Here is a 26418-nt window from a genome sequence, read left to right on the forward strand (position 1 = left end):
TTTGTATTTTTACCAATCTACCAATAGGTGCCCGTCTTTGCGAGGCATTGGAAATCCATGCTGGTCTATGTGGTTGGAATTCACTGCTCGACTGAGAGGTCTTACAGAAAATGGTATGTGTGGGGTACAGAGATGAGGTAGTCATTGACAAATCATATTGAACACTGCTATTGCGCACAGAGTGAGCGCATGCAACTTATATGTCTTGTTAAGCTTAAGCAAATCTTTACTCCTGGGCTTATATAGGCTTGACATAGCAAAGGGGTTGAATACTTATTGACTCAAGACAATTCAGCTTTTCATTTATGGGATATTGTGTAGGTAAGCGACAACATTTTTTTTTTTAGATAGTTCGAATATGGTTCATTGCTCTCAAGTTGAGACTTTCTACATTGTGCCTGTGTTAGTACAGCAACTACGTTTACTTTTGACATAATATATACATATATAGTAACAATTATGCATTTTCCACCCTAATGAACACAACTTCAATTAATTGCTTAAAATGAGTCTTAAAAGCTAAAAACATGAAAATGACCAAAAAAATGACAAAAAAAAAAACTGTTGAAATACTTAGTTCCCACCAGACACAACTTTACATAAAAATCTTACAATCAAGGATGAATTAAAAGTACCGTTCTTACTGTTTTTTTGTGAAAAAAAAAAAAACAAGACAAAATAGCTATTTGGGATCCTTGGGACGTTCCTACGGTTATAGGTTCCGGCACGTCCCTACCGTAAACCTTAAACCCAAGCCATAGCCTTTTTATGGCTAGGGGTTAAGGTTTACGGTAGGGACGTCCCAGGGAACCCCGGAAAGCACTAGCCATAGGTTATACAGGCTATATATGTCCCGTCTAACCTATAGGTCTACAGGCAAGAAACTGATTCCTCCAGCAAATAATTGCATCTGTACACATGGATGGTCTCAACCGGCAAAGTTCATTGCTCATCATGTACAGGTCATTTTTATTGGGGGGGGGGGGCACACGTGTCATTCTCTTATTGCATAGCCTACGAAATGTCACATGTAGGAAACACGTCAGGTTTCAGCCCTGCTACCTTCATGTAGGAGTAGGTCTAGCGTTGTTTCTGCCGTTCAACCACTGGAGCCCAACAGAATGCTGCTGACACCTACCGGTAGATCGAGTAACTACAGAGAGAAGGTGGAGGAAAATGCATGCGATAGAGGCTAATGCATGCTGTAGAGGTGCACTGTAAATCTGCAACACCAGTGATAGGGCTGCATGACAACTCCGCTGTCTTGTGGTTGAAAAAGCATGGAAGGGGAGAGCAGTTTGTCCCTTACTAATTCTATCCAGCTACTAAATCACAAAAAGAGTGACTACCCCAGAGCAAATAAAAAAAAAAAGACAAGCCATTATCTATGTACAATACGTTTATTAAAAGCAATACGCAGCCATATTTAAATACACGTATTATCTATTACAACAGTTAGGTTAACGCAGCACAGCCATTACAGTATTAACGCAGCACAGCCAATATGCTCAAGAGGGGAAATCTATATGGTGCTAACAAGGCTACAAGCGACAAAAAAATAAAAAATAAAATAAAAAAGCCATCGATTCTTCAGCAATGACACACCGGACATGGCTAACTGATGGTGTAACATGGAACGCAGCAGACATGACTTATTTCTTGGGACTTATAAATAAGGACAGGGAAAATTGGAAACAAATCAATACTAAAAAGACATACCATCATATGTGGAGAGACCACTGACTCAAACAAACCAGTGAACATACAGTGGTGTTGAAGTGAAGAAACTCATTAATTAGCGACACAGAGGAAAAAACAACTCCCATCTTCCTCTAGTGACTATAGTTGGTACTGTGATCCACTAGAGAACACATTATTTCAACACTGTGCCAGGAAAGGAAATGGACTTGACAAGTCCAGGGTGACATGATTCCTCGGAAATACATTCCAATAGAATAGAACTAAGATATTGTAAACACTAAAGCAAAAGTACAGACAGTGCTCATTGTGCACTGTGAAAGCAATTTAGGTGGTTCAAACACAGTTCACTGCTCTCCAAAGTTGAGACTTTCTATATTGTGCCGGTGTTAGTAGAGCAACAACGTTTGCTTCGGAAATAATATATTGTGGTAATAAGGCATTTCCCACTCTAATGAACACAGCTTCAATTAATTGCTTAAAATTAGTCTCAAAATGCTGAAAGCATGATAAAATGACAAAAATCTAAAACAAATGTTGAAATAGTTACTCCCACCAGAAACACAACTTCACATAGAAATCTTACAATAAAGGATGAACTAAAGTACTGTTCTTATATTTATCACAAAAAAGGTAGTGGGTAAAGAAAAACAAACAAAAATTTTAAAAAATAAAATAAAATAAAAATCGACACCAATATTTGAAAATAACTTGTTTTTAACTGAAACACCACTTCAGTCTGTCTGTGTGTGTTTCAGTGTAGAAGATAGACGAGAGGGAAAAGTCCGAGTGAGAGAAACAAAAAAAAAATTGAAAAGGGTCTGCCAAAATGCTACATCATTCAACTTCCTCAGTCTTCACATGCATGTCACACTGCCAGATAACAGAATGAGTACTAGCTGGGCAACAGGAAAATGTACAATGCTTATTAAAACCTTTTTAAATGATCTTTTCATTCACAAAATGCACCCTGTCCAGTTTATAGATATCTTAAGTTTGCACACTCTGGTTTGGCACAAACCATTTCTCTTCTTCAAAAGTTGTTAACAGTCAACGCAAAAACAAAACAACCCCCCCCCCCCCCCAAAACAAACATCTTTAAGGCAGTTATCATACATTGCATTCTACCTTTTTGCTGATTTCTTCATAATCTGTGCATTTTGTACATATCAGCATATTCACATTACAGCAATACATTACCCTGCAGAGTCTCAACAACTGTCTTAAGATCAGTTTTGGCTGCCTGTTGGAAAAACACCTTGTTATCAAACACACGTGTCCATGTCCAAGTCTTGGTATGGGAAGTTAAATCGGTGGCCTTTACTCCAGCTGTTTGCTACCGTCCGACTTCTGGTCCAGTCGGCTTTTGGTGCTCTTCACCATATAAATAAAATAGGTCAGAGTCTCCTTCTCGTTCACCGGGATATTACGGAAGTGACGACTGACAGTCTGAAAACAAACAACATTGGAGGACAAAATCATTTAGTTGTCACAGAGAGGAGAACAACGTTTTAGATTTAAAAATCACTAAAGTTATCATTGAGGAGAACAACGTTTTAGATTTAAAAATCACTAAAGTTATCATTGAGGAGAACAATGTTCTAGATTTAAAAATCACTAAAGTTATCATTGAGGAGAACAATGTTCTAGATTTAAAAATCACTAAAGTTATCATTGAGGAGAACAATGTTCTAGATTTAAAAATCACTAAAGTTATCATTGAGGAGAACAATGTTCTAGATTTAAAAATCACTAAAGTTATCATTGAGGAGAACAATGTTTTAGATTTAAATGATTAATTTATCACAGAGGAGAAAAAGGTTCTATATTTCAGAGAGTTCATCAGAGAGAAAGGTTCTATATTTCAGAGAGTACATCAGAGAGAAAGGTTCTATATTTCAGAGAGTTCATCAGAGAGAAAGGTTCTATATTTCAGAGAGTACATCAGAGAGAAAGGTTCTATATTTCAGAGAGTTCATCAGCGAGAAAGGTTCTATATTTCAGAGAGTACATCAGAGAGAAAGGTTCTATATTTCAGAGAGTTCATCAGAGAGAAAGGTTCTATATTTCAGAGAGTACATCAGAGAGAAAGGTTCTATATTTCAGAGAGTACATCAGAGAGAAAGGTTCTATATTTCAGAGAGTACATCAGAGAGAAAGGTTCTATATTTCAGAGAGTACATCAGAGAGAAAGGTTCTATATTTCAGAGAGTACATCAGAGAGAAAGAGGAGGTCAGTGTAATCCCTCTATTGATTGAGCATCCAGTTTATTTCCGCCCACTTTAATAAAAATAAAATGTAAAAATCTGGCAAAGATTAGTGGTATTGAATATAGAATATTATATTTAAAAAGCAGGAGGCAAGACCAACGAAGACCAAGTGAGATCACCAGTCTGGTTAACCACCCAGTGACAAAACATTGAATCCTCCCATACTGTCAAGGATTAGAACCCCATGTATAAAAGGATGTGTTTCTAGGAGACATTCAATCCCCTTCTAAACCCAAAACACACAGAGATCATTTTGAATTTAAAATAACAAGGTCGAGGGGAAATAAACATCCTCTGTGTAGTTTCACCCAGCTCCATTCAGGCTGACAGTTCCTACTCAATGTGGGCGGCACATGGAGAGCTGTAATTGGTTGGACCTGTTGGCGTGCACTTTATTAATGATGTGACAGGCTCATTAATGGAGGTCTGGGCCTCTCTACAGCCTGGGGAAACATTCAACTTACAGGGCAGTTTCATTTATTTCAACCAGCTCCCGCAACGACCCCCCCCCCCCCCCCCCCCCCTGCATCACCGGGTCGGGCTGGAAACATCATAGAGGAGTATTTGTAAGGACAGGAGTCGAGCCAGCTGCAAGATTACATGTCGATTTCACAAATTCTCCTAACAATCCGTCTATGTCCAATTAGTTTGTAATTGGTCTCCCACACCACATACATCATGGTAAATAATAATCATATTTATGTTATGGGCCACGGGTTCCATTGGATGGGCTGGGCACACCTACTGAGGGTGAGGGTACCCCTTTACAGGAAAATCACTAAGAATAATTATCCTAGCGAAACCCCAAGACAGAAGTTAGCTCTAACAGAGTTAAGTCCTTCTGAGACAGCTTATCGAGTTCTTTGGATGGGACACTAGCTCATATATATATATATATTACAGTGCTACATTGTTGTACACAAAAAAATGAACGCAAATGTTGAAATCTGTGACGTAATATTTTTAAAGTCCATCTACTGTCATTGTGGCAATAAACATTGCACTGTAATGTCCTATGGATATATTAACACTAAGCAGTCCAAGCCCAAATTAGGTTGGAATAAGCTTATTTGGACATGGAATGGGAGTGACACGAGTAGTTTCAACACCCGTGGGTTTAACTGGCGCTTATCCAGTTAGGTGTTCCATTCTACCAGCCAGCAACTCTTTGGCCAGCACGGAGCAGCTGTTAAACTGAACTGGTTTGGCAAGTTGCAGTTTGTTTTAGCCTGCTGGGAGACTTGCTAGGTAGTAGTCCAGTATTACAAAGGACATCTAGATTGCAAAATATCAATACACCATATAAGACAATACATGAATACATTCATCAAAGTTAAACAAAAATAAGGAAAAAAGCGCCTGATGCTTGTCTTTAGCTGGAAAATGTTGTTAGACACCCCACTGGTGGGTACACTGTTACCGGTCTATAACATCTTACATACACAGTACTGCTGTAGGCTTACTTGTTGACCTTGATGTAACACAGGCACTTGTATTTCTTAGTAAGCACTAATTTCTCTAACAGTCGTTTATTTTGAGAAAAAAAGTTTTATTTGACTGCGATACGTGGTTGTCTTTAGCTACCTACCTTACTTGAATGCACTGACTAAGACTTTCTGAATCAGAGAGTGAACTTAACTCCACTTTAAATGTAGGCCTACCTCAGCCAGTTGGGCCTTGTTTAAGCCAGGTCTGGTCTGCAGCTTGTAGTGTCTCTTGTAGCGTCTCAGCGTGTTCACCTGAAGCTGGAACAGGTCCACCTAACATCACAGAAACAGACCGTGAGGAAAGACGGGTGTGTTATCCATAAAGGATTTAATACCTTTAAGCACCTTTTTTTTTTACTGTTCTCTATCAATTACATTTCACACATAAAATGCTTAAAAGAGATTTCACGCAGTTAGGAATTTTCATCAATAGCCATCTTATGTCGTCTTTCATATCTATTCAACTTGCTGGTATTTTTCTTCAACAAGGATGTTTCCTATTGAGGAAGCGATGTTGTGTTTTAGAGTAAGACGATGAAAGGGAAGACAATGGGGTCTGTTACCTCTGGTACTTCCACGTCATGGTCCGGAGACTCCCCTCCGTCGTCGCTCGTCTTCCTCTTCCTCTTGTTACGAACACTCTGGATGAAGTTTTTGTGGAAGTCGCATATGTAGAGATGTCGAACCTAAAATAAAAACAGATATAGAGTACCAGTCAAAAGTTTGGACACACATTCCAGGGTATTTCTTTATATATATATATTTTTAAAACTATTTTCCACATTGTAGAATAATAGTGAAGACATCACAACTATGAAATATCACATATGGAATCATGTAGTAACCAAAAAAGTGTTAAACAAAAAAAATATATATATATTTGAGATTCTTCAAAGTAGCCACCCTTTGCCTTGATGACAGCTTTGCACACTCTTGGCATTCTATCAACCAGCTTCAATTAACAGTTGTGCCTTGTAAAAAGTTAATTTGTGGAATTTCTTTCCTTCTTAATGCATTTGAGCCAATCACTTGTGTTGTCACAAGGTAGGGGTGGTATACAGAAGATAGCCCTATTTGGTAAAAGACCAAGTCCATATTATGGCAAGAGCAGCTCAAATAATCAAAGAGAAACGACAGTCCACACTTAACCAGCATGGCTAACACAGCATTATGCAGCGATACGCCATCCCATCTAGTTTGCGCTTAGAAAGACTATCATTTGTTTTTCAACAGGTCACTGACTCAAAACACACCTCCAGGCTGTGTAAGGGCTATTTGACCAAGAAGGAGAGAGATGGAGTGCTGCATCGGATGACCTGGCCTCCACAATCACCCGACCTCAACCCAATTGAGATGGTTTGGGATGAGTTGGACAGCAGAGTGAAGAAAAAGCAGCCAACAAGTGCTCAGCATATGTGGGAACTCCTTCAAGACTGTAGGAAAAGCATTCCAAGTGACTACCTCATGAAGCTGGTTGAGAGAATGCAAAGCTGTCATCAAGGCAAAGGGTGGCTACTTTGAAGAATCTCAAATATATATATATATATTTTTTGTTTAACACTTTTTTGGTTACTACATGATTCCATGTGTTATTTCACAGTTTTGATGTAGAAAATAGTAAAAAGAAAGAAAACCCTTTGAATGAGTACATGCATGTGTCCAAACTTGGACTGGTACTGTATAATTATGATGACGCACAAGTGGAAAAACAATCGAAATTTCACCAGATAATTCTCCTTTTGGGTGTGACAGATGTGACACTATTTCAATTTATTTATTTAATCTTTATTTAACTAGGCTGTTATAGGCAGTTAAGAACACATTCTTATTTACAATGACGGCCTACCGGGGAACAGTGGGTTAACTGCTTTGTTCAGGGGCTGAACGACAGATTCAGCTTCAAGGATCTGTTCTAGCCCAAAGCTCTAACCACTAGGCTACCTGCCCCCCTACACTCTAACCACTAGGCTACCTGCCATCCCTACACTCTAACCACTAGGCTACCTGCCATCCCTACACTCTAACCACTAGGCTACCTGCCATCCCTACACTCTAACCACTAGGCTACCTGCCATCCCTACACTCTAACCACTAGGCTACCTGCCATCCCTACACTCTAACCACTAGGCTACCTGCCATCCCTACACTCTAACCACTAGGCTACCTGCCATCCCTACACTCTAACCACTAGGCTACCTGCCATCCCTACACTCTAACCACTAGGCTACCTGCCATCCCTACACTCTAACCACTAGGCTACCTACCATCCCTACACTCTAACCACTAGGCTACCTACCGCCCCTACACTCTAACCACTAGGCTACCTGCCGCCTCAATGCGCTATTCAACTAGGCTAGTTTAACTCCTCATAACGTAGGTTTCCAGATCATTTTGTATTTAGCTCGTGTTCTTGACAAAAGATAATTTGGGAAAGCAAAGGGAATAATTATTTCTATTTGAGTTAGCCTAACCAAGTGTGGTAGCTCTGGTAATATTGTGTTGGGAGTGCCACAGGAAGAGGAAGCCAAAATTCTGGCCTTATGTAGCCTAGTGGTTAGAGTGTAGGGGCGGTAGGTAGCCTAGTGGTTAGGGTGTAGGGGCGGTAGGTAGCCTAGTGGTTAGAGTGTAGGGGCGGTAGGTAGCCTAGTGGTTAGAGCGTAGGGGCGGTAGGTAGCCTAGTGGTTAGAGTGTAGGGGCGGTAGGTAGCCTAGTGGTTAGAGTGTAGGGGCGGTAGGTAGCCTAGTGGTTAGAGTGTAGGGGCGGTAGGTAGTCTAGTGGTTAGAGCGTAGGGGCGGTAGGTAGCCTAGTGGTTAGAGTGTAGGGGCGGTAGGTAGCCTAGTGGTTAGAGTGTAGGGGCGGTAGGTAGCCTAGTGGTTAGAGTGTAGGGGCGGTAGGTAGTCTAGTGGTTAGAGCGTAGGGGCGGTAGGTAGCCTAGTGGTTAGAGTGTAGGGGCGGTAGGTAGCCTAGTGGTTAGAGTGTAGGGGCGGTAGGTAGCCTAGTGGTTAGAGTGTAGGGGCGGTAGGTAGTCTAGTGGTTAGAGTGTAGGGGCAGTAGGTAGCCTAGTGGTTAGAGCGTTAGGCCAGTAACAGAAAGGTTGCTAGATCAAATCTCCAAGCTGACAAGGTAAAAATATATTGTTCTGCCCCTGAACAAGGCCGTCATTGTAAATAACAAATTGTTCTTAACTGACTTGCCTAGTTAAATAAAAAATAAAATAGCAGGTTTTCCTATACTCAACCATTGTGCATAAAATCATCTAAGAGAAATGGCCATGGATCACCACTTGGGGACCTTTCATCTTATGTTAGTAGTTAGGGAGGGAGCAAGAATCCACACCCCCGACCAGAACATAGCAACGTGTTGTTTTCCAGATAGCAAAGCCGCAATTTTACATTTCAAGTTCAATTGGGGCGGTAGCATTGAGTGCTAAAAGACAAGAGTTCGATCTGCCTGTGGCGGATACATTGTATACATTTCACAGCTGGATTTTAACTATACACTAGGGAGTTTATTTTCTTCTCCTTCTTCATCACACTTGCCTTGTAGCCAAATAGAACTGCCTCGTAACTTTTGTGTCCCCCCCCAGGACAACCTATAGCTTCCTTAGTAACAGCCATTTTAGGGAGTGGAGGCGTGGAAAAGACTGTCTACGCAGGGTAAAACTGCCAGCCAAGGCTCGGATTGGAGGTGGGGGAGAAACCCTTTCTTGTTTGCTGTCCCACTGGCTGCTACTCCAAATGAAACCATAAGCAGTCAGAGAGAAGTCCACCATTTTCCGTGATACATAATTATGGCGCAGAACAAACCTTATAATAAAAGAGAGGTTGAATTTGACAAGCTTGCTCGATTAGCCAGTGCTTGGTTTGCTTAGCCAGTTGGTAGAAGGGGATGTCTATGGGGACGAACTACATAGTTGTCTCAACCATTTGAGACTAACGTTAGTTAGCAATAAAACACTTACGCTTTTGTCGATGTCCAGTTTTAGTTTTTTCTGCGATATGCTTTTTTGGATCCGTTTGCTGAAGGAGGCGTTTCCAGCTGATCGTCCGCAGCGCTCACCGTCCTCAATCAAACAACAAGTCTGACCGTAAAACGGCGGCGCTGGGGGGCCGTCGTGACTGTCTTCTTCAGTGCTGAACCCGTTCATGATTGTTGGGTTTGGGGATGTTTTTTTGTTGTAAAAAACCCACTGAGAACGTTATTTTCTCCTCCCAAAATGTCCCACCCCCCCCTTTTTTTTTTATACAGACAAGCGTGAACTAGAAAGCTGTTTTTCTCAAATTAAACAAAATGCGGAAAAACAATTAAAAACGAAACTTTAAACGAGATTCCTGATCAAACTATAAACTGTATATAGATTTAAAAAATAATCCATACCACAATTCAGGCTAGAATGCCAAGACAGGACCACAAGGTGGCTTGCTATCAAAGCTAGCTGTGCTAGCGAACAAATTCCTGAGCCGACAAAAACGGTGATGTCGATTTTGTACAACGTGCAACCTTTACTTTTCGGTCATTCGCACATGCGGCTCCAACCGGTTAACACATATCAAACTAAATCGGAACACAAAAGTCGTTTTTAACTGATTAAACAACTTTGAAGTAGTCACATATTTCAGACTTCACCTTAATAATTGTCGCGGTATTCTTTCAGAAGAGCCTTGTACAATGAACATGCCTTGTTCCTGCAGCGGAAGTTCTTCCTGGATCACTATTGGTTATTTTCTAATGGAGGCGGAATTAACATGTTTAGATTGCTCTTCGGTTGGTTAAAAAACAATGTCAATCATTCAGACATGTTACTTCCTGGATCAGGACGCGTATTTGTTTTAGTATGAAAAGACGAGTCTGACACCTCCACTGTGTTCATGAGTAATCTTCATATTGAAAAACAGACATATGGGATTTTAGTGTGCACCCACTGATAAATCATGTACTCTGCTAGTCTGATAACATTGTTGACGCAAGCCTCCTTTCGAATATGATTTCATAACGCATTCGTTTGGACATTTCCAACGCAGAAGTAATTTAGTTACATCTGATGACTGTAAAATGTTTTTAAAAAATAACTTGCTCAGCCAGTCCTGGTCCCGGTTTCCCAAAATAATCTTACGGCATTAGAACCACTGGTTCCTATGATTCTAACGATGCATTTCGCTTTGGAATTATTTTGGGAAGCGGGCCCTGGATAGTTTCTTATTTATAAATTATACTAGCTTCTAAAGATGTATAAAAATAGATTCATAAGACAAAATGGGTTAAAAATGTAAAAAAAAGTGGCGAATACTCAACTCCAATAGTGCTGCAAATAAAATGGTGGTTTGAGATCACAAATATGGCTGGAACAAGGCGAAAGATGCATTCAATGCTTAAACATTGAATCTTTAAAGGAGACAAACGTCATCCTCACCATTTAATGGTCAGCTCCCAATCTGTGAGGGTAAACTCGTCATATCACGCCATCTCCTGGTGTCTTTATGAACATAGCACGAGCTGTTTGCCATGTCAGAAAAAAAATAAAAAAGTTACCGCACAAACAACTTTCTAATGCATATTAATAAATATTCTTTATTTGTCAATTTTACACATTGCACCCCTTAACATCACATCCAACCCCTGTTATAAATGGATGTTTTACTGTAAAATCTATTCAGATTATATAATTTCTGTACACATTTATTGGTACAACTTTTCCCACTAAAATGAAGCGTCACAGAGGAAGAGACAAGAGAAAAAAAATGGAAAATGCAAAAACAAAAAAAACTAAAACAAGACTACTAACATCTAAACCCTAATGTCACAGCTTGCAAGCTTAATTATCAGATCCACTGTGCTCTAAACCAACAGCCCTACAAAATGAGACCAAGAAAAGAAACCGGGTTTGGTCAGGGTGGGACGGACGACAACAAGGACGGTGTGTGACAAGATGAACAGGTAGAGGTGACAGAAGATGAACAAAGGTAGGAAAATAGGAACCACATGTACGTCAACCAAAGAGGGGGGTGGGAGCTCATTGAACAAGACACTAAAATGTACTACTGAATTCTTTCTCCTTTAAAAGGTGGTGTGAGCAGAGGGGTGGTAATCACCATGTGTGTTGTCCCAGTAACAAGATATCATGACAGTAGAGTAGTGCAACAGGAGCTAATTCATTAATTGACGCTGGTGGTGGCAGCAGCAAACCAATCTGCACCTCCGTGGCAGTACTTGGTGAATTTATCTTTCAGGCGCTGTCGGTACTGGTCACGGTTGTTGTAGAAGGACTTGTTGTTGTCCACAAACGACTGGATCTCGTCCTGCGTGAGGCAGTTCTCTTCATCGGAAGTCACTTCAGAGTCGTCCTGTTTTTAGAAAAAAAAAAAAAAAAAAAGCATTGATCAAACGGACCTTTCAAAAACACACAAACGCATTGAATAAACGCTTCACATCCTACCAACTCACACAGAACTCAAAACTAGTACAAATAATGTCAACACTGAAGTGACCATCCCGACTTCTTGAAAAACATTTTTTCACTGACCAGCAGTTCCATGAGACTCTTGGCACTGGTCTCCTCCAGATAATGGCTGATGTTCTTTCGATGTTCTGCACGTGGTAACTGCGGTGGGATACTAGAAAAGATGTCGAGGCACAACTGGGCACACGTCTCTTTGGTTCTGCACACGGGTGACGTTGCAGCGGTGCTTTGCCCTTTCCTGTTCTCTTCCATAACACAAACCTCTGCATTTGGACCCTGGTTGAGAAAGACAAAGGTTTATTTTTTTAATAGTTTTACCTGAGAAGCAATGAATGACATGACCAGATCCACATCTCTGACTGGGCTAACATATCCATCAGGAAAATCTGGCTAGGTGAAAGGTCAATTTCAATTATAAGCTATACGGGAAAACACTAAAACATATATTTTGTTTTAAAAACAGCAATTCCTGCTAAATCCCATCCCTAAGGACATTCTCATCTAACCTGATGGTAAGATAACAAGCCATTGTTCTTTCTTCTCTTATTCTTCTTCTTGCCCTTGGTGTTCTCTTCAGAGCTGGCCCAGCATTCCACACAGCTGTCCATACAGTCCTCCTCCTTGTCTTCAGCACATTGATGACCACACAAGTAGTCTCCTTCAGGCGACAAGACAAGGATATGACAAGCATTCTATGCACGTATGCCACATTCTGAGCATTCAACAAAATAACAGACAGCAACACTACTAGGGATGGAACAAATAGGGATGGGGGGATGGGGGGGTCATAAGGTGTACATCATTTTTTTTTTTGGGGGGGGGGGGGGGGGACTGTTAAAACCATAAGAAAAAAATCTTAAAATTCCACGTGAATAGCGAAGACAAGCTTTTGGCATGCAATATCTGATACCTTCAGTAAATCAGAGGCTACCATCAATGAATAGGTTAGGATCATCTACAGGCAACAGACCGAAGACTGAACACACATCATTAGCAAAGAGAAAGAGCAGGTGGAGCCAGCGCATACGACTTCGTAATCCGTGTCTCGTCTTACAGGCCTCGCAAATTCACAAAAGTAGCTTGAAGTTCACCTCTTACTCGGGTTCCCCAGGCCTTAACAGCTTATCGTCTAGTTAGGCCATAACACGGAAAATGTTTTGTAATAACCGCACTGTGATTAAAACTTGTGTTTTTTTTTAAATATTTTTTTCTTAACGTTACGAATCCCCATTTTGTTCTAGCTTTGACACAACTAGCCACTATATGGACCATTAACTAAAGATGGACTAACCTGCTTCGTGGTGGTTGCAGATACCCTCAGCGCAGGCGACGTCACATCCTTCCTGTGAGCCAGGCTCGCTGCCTTCCATGCTAGACGAGTAACCACAGTCACTCCCATTACTGTGAGGCGAAAGACCTAAAGAAATGACCAAACAATTAAATATATATACATACACTCAATGAGGCTGGTCTAGCAGGTAATGCCCTCCTACATATACAGTGCCTTGCGAAAGTATTTGGCCCCCTTGAACTTTGCGACCTTTTGCCACATTTCAGGCTTCAAACATAAAGATATAAAACTGTATTTTTTTGTGAAGAATCAACAACAAGTAAGACACAATCATGAAGTGGAACGACATTTATTGGATATTTCAAACTTTTTTAACAAATCAAAAACTGAAAAATTGGGCGTGCAAAATTATTCAGCCCCCTTAAGTTAATACTTTGTAGCGCCACCTTTTGCTGCGATTACAGCTGTAAGTCGCTTGGGGTATGTCTCTCAGTTTTGCACATCGAGAGACTGAAAATTTTTCCCATTCCTCCTTGCAAAACAGCTCGAGCTCAGTGAGGTTGGATGGAGAGCATTTGTGAACAGCAGTTTTCAGTTCTTTCCACAGATTCTCGATTGGATTCAGGTCTGGACTTTGACTTGGCCATTCTAACACCTGGATATGTTTATTTTTGAACCATTCCATTGTAGATTTTGCTTTATGTTTTGGATCATTGTCTTGTTGGAAGACAAATCTCCGTCCCAGTCTCAGGTCTTTTGTAGACTCCATCAGGTTCTTCCAGAATGGTCCTGTATTTGGCTCCATCAATCTTCCCATCAATTTTAACCATCTTCCCTGTCCCTGCTGAAGAAAAGCAGGCCCAAACCATGATGCTGCCACCACCATGTTTGACAGTGGGGATGGTGTGTTCAGCTGTGTTGCTTTTACGCCAAACATAACATTTTGCATTGTTGCCAAAAAGTTCAATTTTGGTTTCATCTGACCAGAGCACCTTCTTCCACATGTTTGGTGTGTCTCCCAGGTGGCTTGTGGCAAACTTTAAACAACACTTTTTATGGATATCTTTAAGAAATGGCTTTCTTCTTGCCACTCTTTAATAAAGGCCAGATTTGTGCAATATACGCCTGATTGTTGTCCTATGGACAGAGTCTCCCACCTCAGCTGTAGATCTCTGCAGTTCATCCAGAGTGATCATGGGCCTCTTGGCTGCATCTCTGATCAGTCTTCTCCTTGTATGAGCTGAAAGTTTAGAGGGACGGCCAGGTCTTGGTAGATTTGCAGTGGTCTGATACTCCTTCCATTTCAATATTATCACTTGCACAGTGCTCCTTAGGATGTTTAAAGCTTGGGAAATCTTTTTGTATCCAAATCCGGCTTTAAACTTCTTCACAACAGTATCTCGGACCTGCCTGGTGTGTTCCTTGTTCTTCATGATGCTCTCTGCGCTTTTAACGGACCTCTGAGACTATCACAGTGCAGGTGCATTTATACGGAGACTTGATTACACACAGGTGGATTGTATTTATCATCATTAGTCATTTAGGTCAACATTGGATCATTCAGAGATCCTCACTGAACTTCTGGAGAGTTTGCTGCACTGAAAGTAAAGGGGCTGAATAATTTTGCACGCCCAATTTTTCAGTTTTTGATTTGTTAAAAAAGTTTGAAATATCCAATAAATGTCGTTCCACTTCATGATTGTGTCCCACTTGTTGTTGATTCTTCACAAAAAAATACAGTTTTATATCTTTATGTTTGAAGCCTGAAATGTGGCAAAAGGTCGCAAAGTTCAAGGGGGCCGAATACTTTCGCAAGGCACTGTATACAAAAGTATGCAGACACCCCTTCAGTGGATTCAGCCATCTCAGCCACACCCGTTGCCAACAGGTGTATAAAATCAAGCACACAGCCATGCAATCTCCATAGACAAACGTCTGTGAGAATGGCCTGTACTGAAGAGCTCAGTGACTTTCAACGTGGCACCGTCATAGGATGTCACCTTTCCAACATGTCGGTTCGTCAAATTTCTGCCCGGCTAGAGCTGCCTCAACTGTAAGTGCTGTTGTTATGAAGTGGTAACGTCTAGGAGCAACAACGGCTCAGCCGCGAAGTGGTACGCCACACAATCTCACAGAATGGGACCGCTGAGCACTGAAGCGCTTAAAATGGTCTGTCCTTGGTTGCAACACTTACTACCGAGTTCCAAACGGCCTCTGGAAGCAACAGTGATAAATCCTGCTGCACCATCTGGCAGTCCATCGGACGAATCTGGGTTTGGCAGATTCCAGTAGAACATGTCCGAATGCATTAGTGGCAACTGTAAAGTTTGGTGGACGAGGAATAATGTCTTAGGCTGGTTTTCCATGGTTCGGGCTAGGCCCCTTAGTTCCAGTGGAAGGAAATCTTAACGCTACAGCATACAATGACATTCTAGACGATTCTGTGCTTCCGACTTTGTGGCAACAGTTTGTGTTAAGGCCCTGTTTCAGCATGACAATGCACAAAGCGAGGTCCATACAGAAATGGTTTGTTGAGAGTGTGTTGAAGAAATTGACTGGCCTTCAGAGCCCTAACCTCAAACCTATCGAACACCTTTGGGATGAATTGGAACGCCGACTGCGAGTCAGGCCTAATCTCCCAACATCAGAGCCCGATCTCACTAATGCTCATGGCTAAATGAAAGCAGGTCCCTCCAGCAATGTTCCAACATCTAGTGGAAAGCCTTCCCAGAAGAGTGGAGGCTGTTCTAGCAGGAAAGGGGGGACCAACTCCATATTAATGCCAAAGATTTTGGAATGAGATGTTCAACCAGCAGGTGTCCACATACTTTTGTTCATGGTGTGCGCGCACAAACACACAGGTTAGGCAATGTCTGGTATGACACATCATCCTGTCCAGATATAGTTGCACTCGTAGGTGTCAAATGGCAGGGAAAACACAATATAAACTACACAATATAAACTACACAATATAAACTACACAATATAAACTACACATTGGTTATAACAGAAGTGTGATTTGGTGCATAATGTCATTCTAATAAAGATGCAGGAACAGCAGCAAAGACCTGACCGAAGTCCCTTGCAGAATAAGCAAAAAGATTCAGGGAAAAGGACGGACAGAGATTACAAACCTGTCAACATTTACAAGTCCATCCATCCTGCTGAATTCACTACTCTGGGGCAGAAAAGGTCAACATTCTGGTGTTCCCTGACAGACATGGTAAATCAACTACCCCTAAAATGGTTCCTCATTGCACTTTTTAAAAATAATTTAAAAAAATTAATAAAAATGTGCCCTATATTCAAATCTAGAAGCATCTTATTGGAAGACAGAGACAGCCCCAAGCATAGGAAAAAAACATTTCTGTCAAACCGTAAGACTTAATAGCATTTTTTTGTTGTTAAGGCTACTTATTTTGTTTAGGCTACTTTATTGTGTAACTTACATGCCGATCTTTAGGATGTGTACAGTTCAATATGCAAAATGCACATCATCATATGCTATTTGATTTTAGCCTAAGCCAATGTTGATACATTGTTTTTATTAAAATAGGGTCATAAAGAATGTTATAAATAATCATTTGTTTTATCTGATTGTATGTTGTGGATTTGCAGTTCGATAGGCAAAAAGGCATAGCCTGGAAAATAGACCCATTTGTCTTATGGGTGAGCGGTTTGCTGATGTCAACGTTGTGAACAGAGTGCCCTAAGGTGGTAGTGGGGTTATGATATGGGGCAGGCATAAGCTACGGACAACGAACACAATTACATTTTATCTATGGCAATTTGAATGCACAGCGATACCGTGACGAGATCCCCGAGGCCCATTGTCGTGTCATTCATCCGCCGCCATCACCTCAGGTTTCAGCGTGATCTTGGTTGTTTTGTTTAAGGTATCTGTGATGAACAGATGCATATCTGTATTCCCAGTCATGTGACATCCATAAAATAGGGACTGATGAATTTATTTCAATTGACTGATTTCCTTATATGAAACCAACTCAGTAAAAAAATTTTAAAAAAATGATATATATATATATATATATATATATATATATATATATATATCTTTGAAATAGTTGCATTTATATATTTTTGTTCAGTGTAAATGCACAATTTGTAAGCTATTTAAAATAAAGTTAGTAAGATAATTCATTTATTTTTTGTTCCCGCTTATTGAAGTGCAGCTGTAGGAGCTTGTGCCCTACTGTTCATTGTGCAATTCAAGCACATTAATAAACACTTTGTAAATAACATAAATAATTAATTTATAAGTCATGTTTAGCCTACTGAAACTTTTATTGACAGTAGCCTACGTGTAGGTCTATAGCCTATTATGGTCTGTTTTGGTTTGCCAGGAGTGATTTTAGTGAAACAAAGCAGTAACGTTCCAGGTTCGTTTCAACTTCCTATTCCATTAGTCGCTTGCAATTGTTTGTTGTCTCTCTCTCTCTCATTGTTACTATGTTTTTATTTAATGCTAAAAATCACAAAACAACTTTCTAAGATTACTCCATTGAGCCTAATAGTCATTCAAATGGTTGATCGTGAAAGACTAGGCTATTATTTTGAATAGCTTACAAATTGTGCATTTACACTGAAATAAAATATATATAAAACATTTTAAAAAACTCAACAATTTCAATGATTTTAGATGTTAAAACGATAAGCCAGACAACGGAGTGTTGACAATATACACCATCACAGTCAGTGTAGGTACACATCCCAAGCCCACTGCTACTCTGCCTCCTGTCTGAATAAAGGGAAAATCATGAAATATATACACTGAACTGGAACAAACAGAGTTCAGCCTGTCGATTCATCAACGGGGACTGAAGATGATAATTAGCTGTCTAGCTATGATATAAATACATCACATTTGCTCTTGAGAGTCACATTTCAATTGTAAAATGGTCCCTTAACTCAAATAAATACATTTCAGAAAGGATGGCTGTCATTGGTAAGACTGATCTTACCCAGGGTCAGGTGTCTGGTCTTGAGTGATGGTTGGATGGTGGTGACAGCATTACCTTTCTTGACTTTAGGAGAGCCCAGGATGGGCACGGTGCTGTCTGGGCAGCTGCAGGAAGTAGTGCTCTCGTTGCTGGTGACGACCACCTCCACACAGCTGACATGCCCCTCCTCCTCCTCCTCTCGGCTTCCACAGGCCTTGCAGCCACCGTTCTCCACAGACTCTAATGAACCCTGCATGGAGGGGGATAACATAGAATGACAGTACACTATTAGAGTAACATCCCTAAGTGGCCAGACCATAGAAAAGGGAGGACAGTGTTATGGGCAGTGAGAGTTAAGGAATTTAAATACACTGAACATTTGATAGCTATATTTGCCATTTAAACCTACTGACGGCATTTAGAAAGTCTGAAATGTGACGAAGCACAATGTGTGAACAACAACAAGGTCACAAACAGAATGCATTATTAATCCATACAATGACATGGTTAGCCTGGATTAGAGGTCGACCTCTAGCCTGGATGAGGGTAACCAGATAATGTGGAACAAGCATGCGGATGGCATGTGAGGACAGTTTCCTATAACAGACTCACTGGTATTTCCCCTGTTGTCATGCTGCCTCAGTGCTCGTATGTGTGTGTGTGTGTGTGTGTGTGTGGAAAACTAAGCGTTACCTCAGCCAGGTTCTTGCCCTCGGCCTCCTGCTCAGACATGTCGAAGCCACACTTGTTTTTGCGTCTGTTCTTCTTCTTCTGTCTCTTCTTCTCCTGCTTCAGCTCCTTGGCCCTCTCCTCCTCCGACAGCTCCTCACACAGCTGCTCCAGACGACTGAAGCCCTGCACCTTCTCCACCGCCGTCTAGAGGGGAAAACGGGTGTTACCACGTCGTTATTATAAAGAGAGGAGTCCTGGCTAAATAAACATGATACATAATTTTTTTTTTTTTATGTCAAATGAATCAATACATACACTGACATGCCACAACACTGTAAACATAGACGTGTGTCGGATGGGAAAGCACTCGCCATACATCACTTCCATCAACAAAATATGTCTTTGTCACATAAGCTTGTTATTGGTAGCATAATGCAGGCAGGCATCGTGCAAAACACAAACCTCAAAGCTTTTGCGCAAAGCGTCAATGCCGAGGCAGAAGAGCATCTGCCAGGTCTGCTCCTCTGCCCTCAGTTTCTGCCAGATTCTGTGCAGTCGCTCGTACAGGTGGATGCCCAGGCAGGTGAGCACCTCTTCTTGTGCAATGTCAATGGTCTTGGCGTGTCGTTCTCTGCGTCTATAAAACGAGAGAGAAGGGCAAGGAGTCGTGTTAGAATTTGCATGTTAATTCTAGAATGACATTCTAGAATGTCATAGAATTCTAGAACATTTAACTAGCCAACAAAAAAAAGGTAGTGAAGAACTACAAGTAAAGTACATCAGAAGGTCACCAGGAGAGTGAATCATACTTCACAACTATAGTGCTGGTCAAATATACTGGCACTTTCCTTATTTTACAAGAAATTGAGAAATTAACATGAAAAAAAAAGTTTGTGCTCCACACCATGTTATTGGTGTTTCAACATTGCAGAAGCAAATGTATGTGTGTAAACTTTATTTTCTAAATACACAATCGTAAACTTTATTTTCTAAATACACAATCGTAAACTTTATTTTCTAAATACACAATTGGCACCCTTGAAATTATTCTAAAATTCACATAAAAACCTTGGTTTCCCACCAGAGACGAGTTTCCATAAAATTCACTTGTTGCAGAGAAAAGGCTGTGCGTGATGACATAGTGCACATAAAATTCCATCTCATCTCATTTTCTACTCTAGTTATGGTTGTCACAAAAACTGTTGAGTTATATAGCGATTGTGCCCACTCCGGTCTTGGCACGTGCTCTCTAGCCAACAGCTGGCAGATACATTGTGGGTATAGTCTACATGATGAGATTATCATGGACAAAATAGTATTTGTTAAACAGCAGCCAAGCATCGATCAGAATAAGACCCTCGATATTTATTGGAAAGGAGCATCAAGTCCATCACCGTGCACATTCACCACCCTGTGAGGTTCATCATAACTTATTTCATCTGTAGCCTAATAAACTGCATGCTTTCCCCCCCAAGTCGTAATGGTAGGACCACACAACATATCGCGTGACTCCAAGTTTACTTCGATATGGTTATATAAATATATATTTTTTTACATAAAAAGCTGTTCCCAAAGCCATTTCTCACATAAATGTTAGAGACAAAAAGATCCCACCCTGTCTAGAGAATTTCATTTGGTGAACATTTGGAAAGTTAACTGACAAATTTGCCCTTTCCATCCGTTCTGTCGTGACATATATTTTATCCAACGTACTTTACTTTCATTTGGATCAAAACCTGGTTAGTGTAATGAAATGCTGCTTTAAAAAAAAAAAAAAAACAGCTACTTTTAGAACTACCAAGGGACTTGTGGCTTGAGGCAGAGTAGCCTAGTGGTTAGAGCGGTGGACTTGTAACCGGAAGGTTGCAAGTTCAAACCCCCGAGCTGACAGGGTACAAATCTGTCGTTCTGCCCCTGAACAGGCAGTGAACCCACTCTTCCTAGGCCGTCATTGAAAATAAGAATTTGTTCTTAACTGACTTGCCTAGTTAAATAAATGTAAAATAAATTTAAAAAAATAGATAAAGGATTCAGACTTGGACACTAGGACACCTTGAGGTTACGTGACTGGGAGATGGTCGCACAGCCTTTGGCCAAGACAACTGCAGACAAACAGTTTGTAGTTTGTAGCCATGAGTTTGCAGCCCCTTTTCTACTGGAAGTTTTGCCCATTTTTTTTCCAGCAACAAACTCCTCTACTTCTTCAACGTTTAAAGGGGATGCCCTCCACCAACTTCTGTTCTCTGCACTCGCTGGATTTGAATGTGATTCAGATCTGGACAGTCTAGCAACTCTTTTTGAACCATTCCTGGGTGCTTTTTTGATGTGTGTTTGGGGCCTTCAATGGAGACCCAGTTTTTGGGACACTGTTAAACATTGGACTCCAAAACCCCTGATAGTCTGCTGATGTCATGCGCCATGCTCACGTTTCTGTTTTGCACTGAAACATGTAAAAACAAAAAAGATGCCCGCCAGGGGGGGAAATGCAGGTTTTAACTAATTAAAACAAAAGAATTGGCCTTGGATACAGCAGCCAGTAGTCAGTAGTGATCCAAACGCGCATCACTCATCCGCTTACAGCCAGTAGTGAATCAAACACGCATCACTCATCCGCTTACAGCCAGTAGTGATCCAAACATGCATCACTCATCCGCTTACAGCCAGTAGTGATCCAAACGCGCATCACTCATCCGCTTACAGCCAGTAGTGATCCAAACATGCATCACTCATCCGCTTACAGCCAGTAGTGATCCAAACATGCATCACTCATCCGCTTACAGCCAGTAGTGATCCAAACGCACATCACTCATCCGCTTACAGCCAGTAGTGATCCAAACATGCATCACTCATCCGCTTACAGCCAGTAGTGATCCAAACGCACATCACTCATCCGCTTACAGCCAGTAGTGATCCAAACATGCATCACTCATCCGCTTACAGCCAGTAGTGATCCAAACGCGCATCACTCATCCGCTTACAGCCAGTAGTGATCCAAACGCGCATCACTCATCCGCTTACAGCCAGTAGTGAATCAAACACGCATCACTCATCCGCTTACAGCCAGTAGTGATCCAAACATGCATCACTCATCCGCTTACAGCCAGTAGTGATCCAAACATGCATCACTCATCCGCTTACAGCCAGTAGTGATCCAAATGCGCATCACTCATCCGCTTACAGCCAGTAGTGATCCAAACGCTCGTCACCCATCCGCTTACAGCCAGTAGTGATCCAAACGCGCATCACTCATCCAGCTTACAGCCAGTAGTGATCCAAACGTGCATCACTCATCCAGCTTACAGCCAGTAGTGATCCAAACGTTTCTCATTGAATCTACACGAATCGCATAGGTCTCCTATTTTGGATTCAAAACGGCGAATTTCGACGAAAGGTGACTAGTTTCTCCATGCCTGTGGAGTGGCTGAATCCCATCCAAACCTACGGCAAGTGCTGACAACAGCAGTTGGTGGAGAGCACCCCTCAAACACTGAAGAAATAGAGCAGTTAAAGGCTGTGCAAATCAAGTACCAGCTGTGGGGCCAATCCTTTGGTCCAGGATTTCTATTTCTATTTTTTTTTAATATGTGGGAGACCAAAAGTTCTTTCTTTCAATATGAACACATTTTTTTAAGAAATAAGGAATTATTTAAGTTTAAAAGATGACAATTTATTTGTCCAGTACTGAAGGTTACTACATGTGAATAGAACAAAGGAAAAAGCAGCAGTCTACATACTCGTAACCTCCGGAGAACTCCGGCTCAGCCCGGCCCAGTAGATGTGCCATAAAGTCAGTCTCACAGCAGACGTGGACGTGGTGCTCTTGGGGACAGCAGCGGAGTCCCTCGTACAAGGCAGCGCAGTAGCCCTTCTCTTTAGCGCAGTCTAGCTCCCCTATAAGGATGTTGTATGCTCTCAGTACCTTGTTCTTGCAGTCAGTACAGAACCTGAAAAGAAGAGAAGATTAAAAAACACTAGTACAATTTCCTAAACAGTCTAATGCGAAAATAAAGCCCATTGGATGTAAACATGGCCTATATTACTTAAAACCATTACCGTGACTTACCTGTGCTTGCGCAAGTATGTTTCCAGGGTCTCCAGGAGGCAGGTGCTGTCGATCAGGACGACTTCGTCCCTGCACTCCTGAGACATGAGCTCCCACACATCCATCCAGCTTCCCCTGTCAGCAGCAAATCCCCCATCGTTAACATCATGCACGACTCATCAATCAGCGTATTATTTCAATAAATAAACCTATCAAGTCAGCTTCACAATAGAGGTGACGAAAAGGACAGGCGTGCCAACTTAACGCCGGTGAGTATTCACTGGATAAATCCGGATTAAAATGCTCTTTGACTCAGAAGTATTTTACTGTCAAAAACATAGAGCTTCACAGATGTACATGCGCACAACATAATGCATGACACGATCCAGACAATGAAGTAAACTACTTCAGACTGGCGCTAACTAACTAGGGTCCAGAAATGCTCTGAATGAACGAGCTGTGTTTGCTTTGCTGCCTACCTGCTGGGGGCCTGAAGTGGTCCAGAGTGAAAAACGACGCTACATCGGCTGCCTGTCTTGGCTCCTCCATCTTTGTCTTTCTCTAAACCTAGCCTTTTGTCTACGCTCCCTTCTCCTCTAAAGATTCATAGAGACATCTCAAAGACACTACAATATTGCACATCACAAATGACTTCTTGCCATTTCAAAAGCCTAGTTTGGCCCTGGTATGACAAATGTGGACATTCAGCCTTCATTTAATGTACAAGGTCTGAGAGAACAGGCTTTACAACTTGTTTTTTCAAAAATGGTATCATACATGACATCAAGTTCAATTACAAGCAGTTTAATAGATGATAAAAAGCAGTGGTAAATGTGACTCACCCCAAAGGCTTTGGTTTGTGTGTTTCTAAGGAGTGCAACTGGCAGCGTTTATTCTTTTTGCTTTTTGGAATGGCATTGATCATGTCATTTAACTTTGACCTACAAAAACAAAAAAACAAAAAACATTCTCCTGTTTAGCACATTACTTATACTAATAGTTTACCATAAAAACATAGTGGTCAGATTGTTTCAGTACTTACATATGCTAAACAAAAAAACCTTCCACACACACACACAAATACAGCCGATTCTCACAGGGACGCAAGAAATAGTATGTAATATTTCTGCTGTCAAATCGAGGGCACAGTTTAGAAAGATTGTTTCTTAGGTAAATTGGCCAATAAAGTACAGATAAAAGATAGGCCACAACAAGAGTTCGTTCTTGTGGTCAATAAAAGGTAGGCTTCAAGTGAAGCAGTCTGACAGGCCAAGTAAGTATGAAGGTTACAGAAGTATTAGTCTTGTGACACGCGTCTCACTCACCCGTGGATGTAAAAGAGGGTGTAGAGAGTCTTTGCGTCGGCCATGCAGGTCTTGGTGACAGACAGAACGCCGGTGGGCTTCACAGTGAGGGGCTCCAGTGCCGGGTTCCCGGACTCCACCAGCTGGGAAAAGAGGCGCTCCACGCTCCGCCTGCAGCCCACACACGGCACCAGCTGGGAGAGGGCGCTGAACACCTCCCTGGAAGTTACCATCATGGCGATGTTCAGGTCCTGCTGCTTCAGCATGCTGTGATGCTGGGGGGGAGAGGCAGGCACACGAGACACCACTTGACTTAGTACCGTGTGTAATAGTTAAGTGTTGAAGAAATAAAAAGGCATAATCCTTGAGCAAACTATGACCAACAGTCTTATGGGTAAATATTATCCAGACATGTTTGAAAGGTACACACAAATCTTCTGTCACAGCACTCACCTCGACAAACTGCTTCATCTGAGCGCTGTTGATTTGGTGAGTGTCAAGGTTCATGACACTGTCAGTAAACTCCATCACCATCTGTAATAAAAAAAAGGGGCATATATTGATAGTGAAAGTGTCATTAGCACAAGTATCCCACAACGCGACTGGTACACAGGCTAAGTGGAGGAAGTAAAACTATCCACTAAATGAATGCTATTTCAACAGTAACCTGTCCATACAGTTCCTGCATGCAAGATATATGTCCAGGCTCAGTACCCAATACTGCTCAAAGGATAACCATTTAGGTTAGCCACCCACCCAGCTAACAAGCTACCTAGCAACCGCATACAATTAACAGTTTTACCGGTTAGCTGGTCAGTTAGGCTGGCCTAACAGCTCAGAAAACATTTTTCTAAAATACATTGCGTAAACGTAACATCAGGGAATCCTTGAAAATTCGTGACAGATCGAGATAGCCATTTTGACATAAAACGAGCTAACAAACATTGCTGACTGGAAAGCCGGTTGGAGAATCGGGCTAGCTGAGTTAGCTTGCTAACGCTAGCTTGTTGGAGAGGCCTAGTTACAGGTAGTCAGTCACATCTCGCTCAACAACTCAACGTTAATAAAGCATTTTGACCCGAGTTTCCTGGTCGACATAGCTAGCTTCTTTCAGAAGAGTATCTGATTGCAAAGCCTTACAAAGAAAAAACTAACTACAGCAACTTGTACGAGACGGTAAAAATAAATAAATTGGTTTACCGTGAGAGTGTCATCGATGTATAAGGGAATCTGTCTTGCGAGGAAAGGGAAGTCCTCTTCCCCGTCCCTGCAAACAGCAACGAGGCGCGCCATGTCTTCCAGGCTCCTGTCGTGGTGGGTAGCAGCCTGTTCACAGACGGAGGAGCAAATACAACAGTCGCAGTTTCACCAATAGCTTGAGCTTAACGTTTTTACACCGCGGGTCATTTCAATTTCTATGCCGTGTCATGGCGTAAAATCACCCCCCCCCCACTCCCACAATAAAAAAAAAAAGGAATTATAAAATTGGAAGGTGACATTGCAATGTGTCTTCAACTAGTTATTAACTAACGTTAGTCAAATGTCATGACAATATGGAAACGGTAACAATTTTCCTGAGCTATTCTTCAAACGCATAACGTGGTTGACAAATTGTACCAAGTCTCTGGTATATTTATCATGGCTAACTGGCTAGTGAAGTGAATGCTAATACATGTTAACATTGGGGATTTCAGTAGTAAAATTTACTCGCTATAGTTTTAAAAGAACTTCAATTGGTTTGAAACTGAGGCGCAATATTTTAAGAAAATACAACAAACAAAAAACTCCAGTCATCATGTGTTAGATTAGGCTTTGTGTATATTTACTAGTAACTAGTTGTGGTTAACATTAAGTTAGTTAGTTACGTTCAGGGTCTGAGGAAATTCTAATTGAATCGTCAAAACGCCAGACAGCTGGTTAACTCTCGCCTCAGACCGGGTAAATGACTTAATAACAAATCTTGTCCATGTTTCCATGTAATGACAATTTTTGTAAAACACAAGCAACACATCGTACATTACTTACCCGCTTTTAAAAGTTGCCTTTTTATACAAAAAAATAAAATAAAACAAGTGCGACAGAGGTGTATGTACCGGCGGCAGAATATTCATGTAACCTTCGCCCTCAAGACGTACGAACAAAAAAATACTTCCGGCCAGGGTCTGTGCAATCCGAGATTATTGGGACGTCCCTAACCTTTAACCTCGTGATTTTGGAGGTATGGCAACGAAAGACCAA

At 41.3% G+C, this 26418-nt stretch overlaps 2 protein-coding genes across 3 annotated transcripts; both read right to left on the reverse strand.

Moving 5' to 3' along the window:
- Nucleotides 1-951: 951 nt before the first annotated feature.
- LOC139417934 (sap30-like) lies at nt 952-10169 on the reverse strand. Its single transcript, XM_071166927.1, has 4 exons — nt 9418-10169; nt 6020-6142; nt 5631-5729; nt 952-3147 (listed from the first exon to the last, which is right to left on the reverse strand). Exons 1-4 carry the CDS (start codon nt 9601-9603, stop codon nt 3019-3021), a joined length of 537 nt encoding a protein of 178 aa, XP_071023028.1. The 5' UTR covers nt 9604-10169; the 3' UTR covers nt 952-3018.
- Nucleotides 10170-10997: 828 nt separating this feature from the next.
- LOC139417935 (gametogenetin-binding protein 2-like) lies at nt 10998-26400 on the reverse strand. Of its 2 annotated transcripts, none has more exons than XM_071166929.1 (14): nt 26206-26400; nt 25381-25506; nt 24634-24714; nt 24202-24455; nt 23719-23817; nt 22898-23011; nt 22569-22778; nt 19297-19471; nt 18856-19038; nt 18238-18412; nt 13205-13330; nt 12420-12571; nt 11977-12189; nt 10998-11797 (listed from the first exon to the last, which is right to left on the reverse strand). In XM_071166929.1, exons 2-14 carry the CDS (start codon nt 25471-25473, stop codon nt 11609-11611), a joined length of 2064 nt encoding a protein of 687 aa, XP_071023030.1. In that variant the 5' UTR covers nt 25474-25506; nt 26206-26400; the 3' UTR covers nt 10998-11608. The 2 variants fall into 2 exon arrangements, with proteins under 2 accessions (XP_071023030.1, XP_071023029.1); XM_071166928.1 differs by having other exon boundaries at nt 11005-11797; nt 18184-18412.
- Between the last annotated feature and the right edge of the window lie 18 nt (nt 26401-26418).

This window comes from Oncorhynchus clarkii, chromosome 10 (genome assembly GCF_045791955.1).
Source record: "Oncorhynchus clarkii lewisi isolate Uvic-CL-2024 chromosome 10, UVic_Ocla_1.0, whole genome shotgun sequence".
Taxonomy (NCBI): domain Eukaryota; kingdom Metazoa; phylum Chordata; class Actinopteri; order Salmoniformes; family Salmonidae; genus Oncorhynchus; species Oncorhynchus clarkii.

Bases quoted from the DNA above. Each gene is read 5' to 3' on its own strand.
- LOC139417934 (XM_071166927.1), bottom strand. From the start codon at position 9,603: ATGAACGGGTTCAGCACTGAAGAAGACAGTCACGACGGCCCCCCAGCG. The intron at 6,143-9,417 runs GTAAGTGTTTTA...TTTTTATTTTAG, and splicing joins AACTGGACATCGACAAAAGC to GTTCGACATCTCTACATATG. The intron at 5,730-6,019 runs GTAACAGACCCC...CTGTGATGTTAG, and splicing joins ATGACGTGGAAGTACCAGAG to GTGGACCTGTTCCAGCTTCA.
- LOC139417935 (XM_071166928.1), bottom strand. From the start codon at position 25,473: ATGGCGCGCCTCGTTGCTGTTTGCAGGGACGGGGAAGAGGACTTCCCT. The intron at 23,012-23,718 runs GTGAGTCACATT...TGCTGCTGACAG, and splicing joins CACAAACCAAAGCCTTTGGG to GGGAAGCTGGATGGATGTGT. The intron at 13,331-18,183 runs GTAAGATCAGTC...TCATTTCTTTAG, and splicing joins GACCAGACACCTGACCCTGG to GTCTTTCGCCTCACAGTAAT.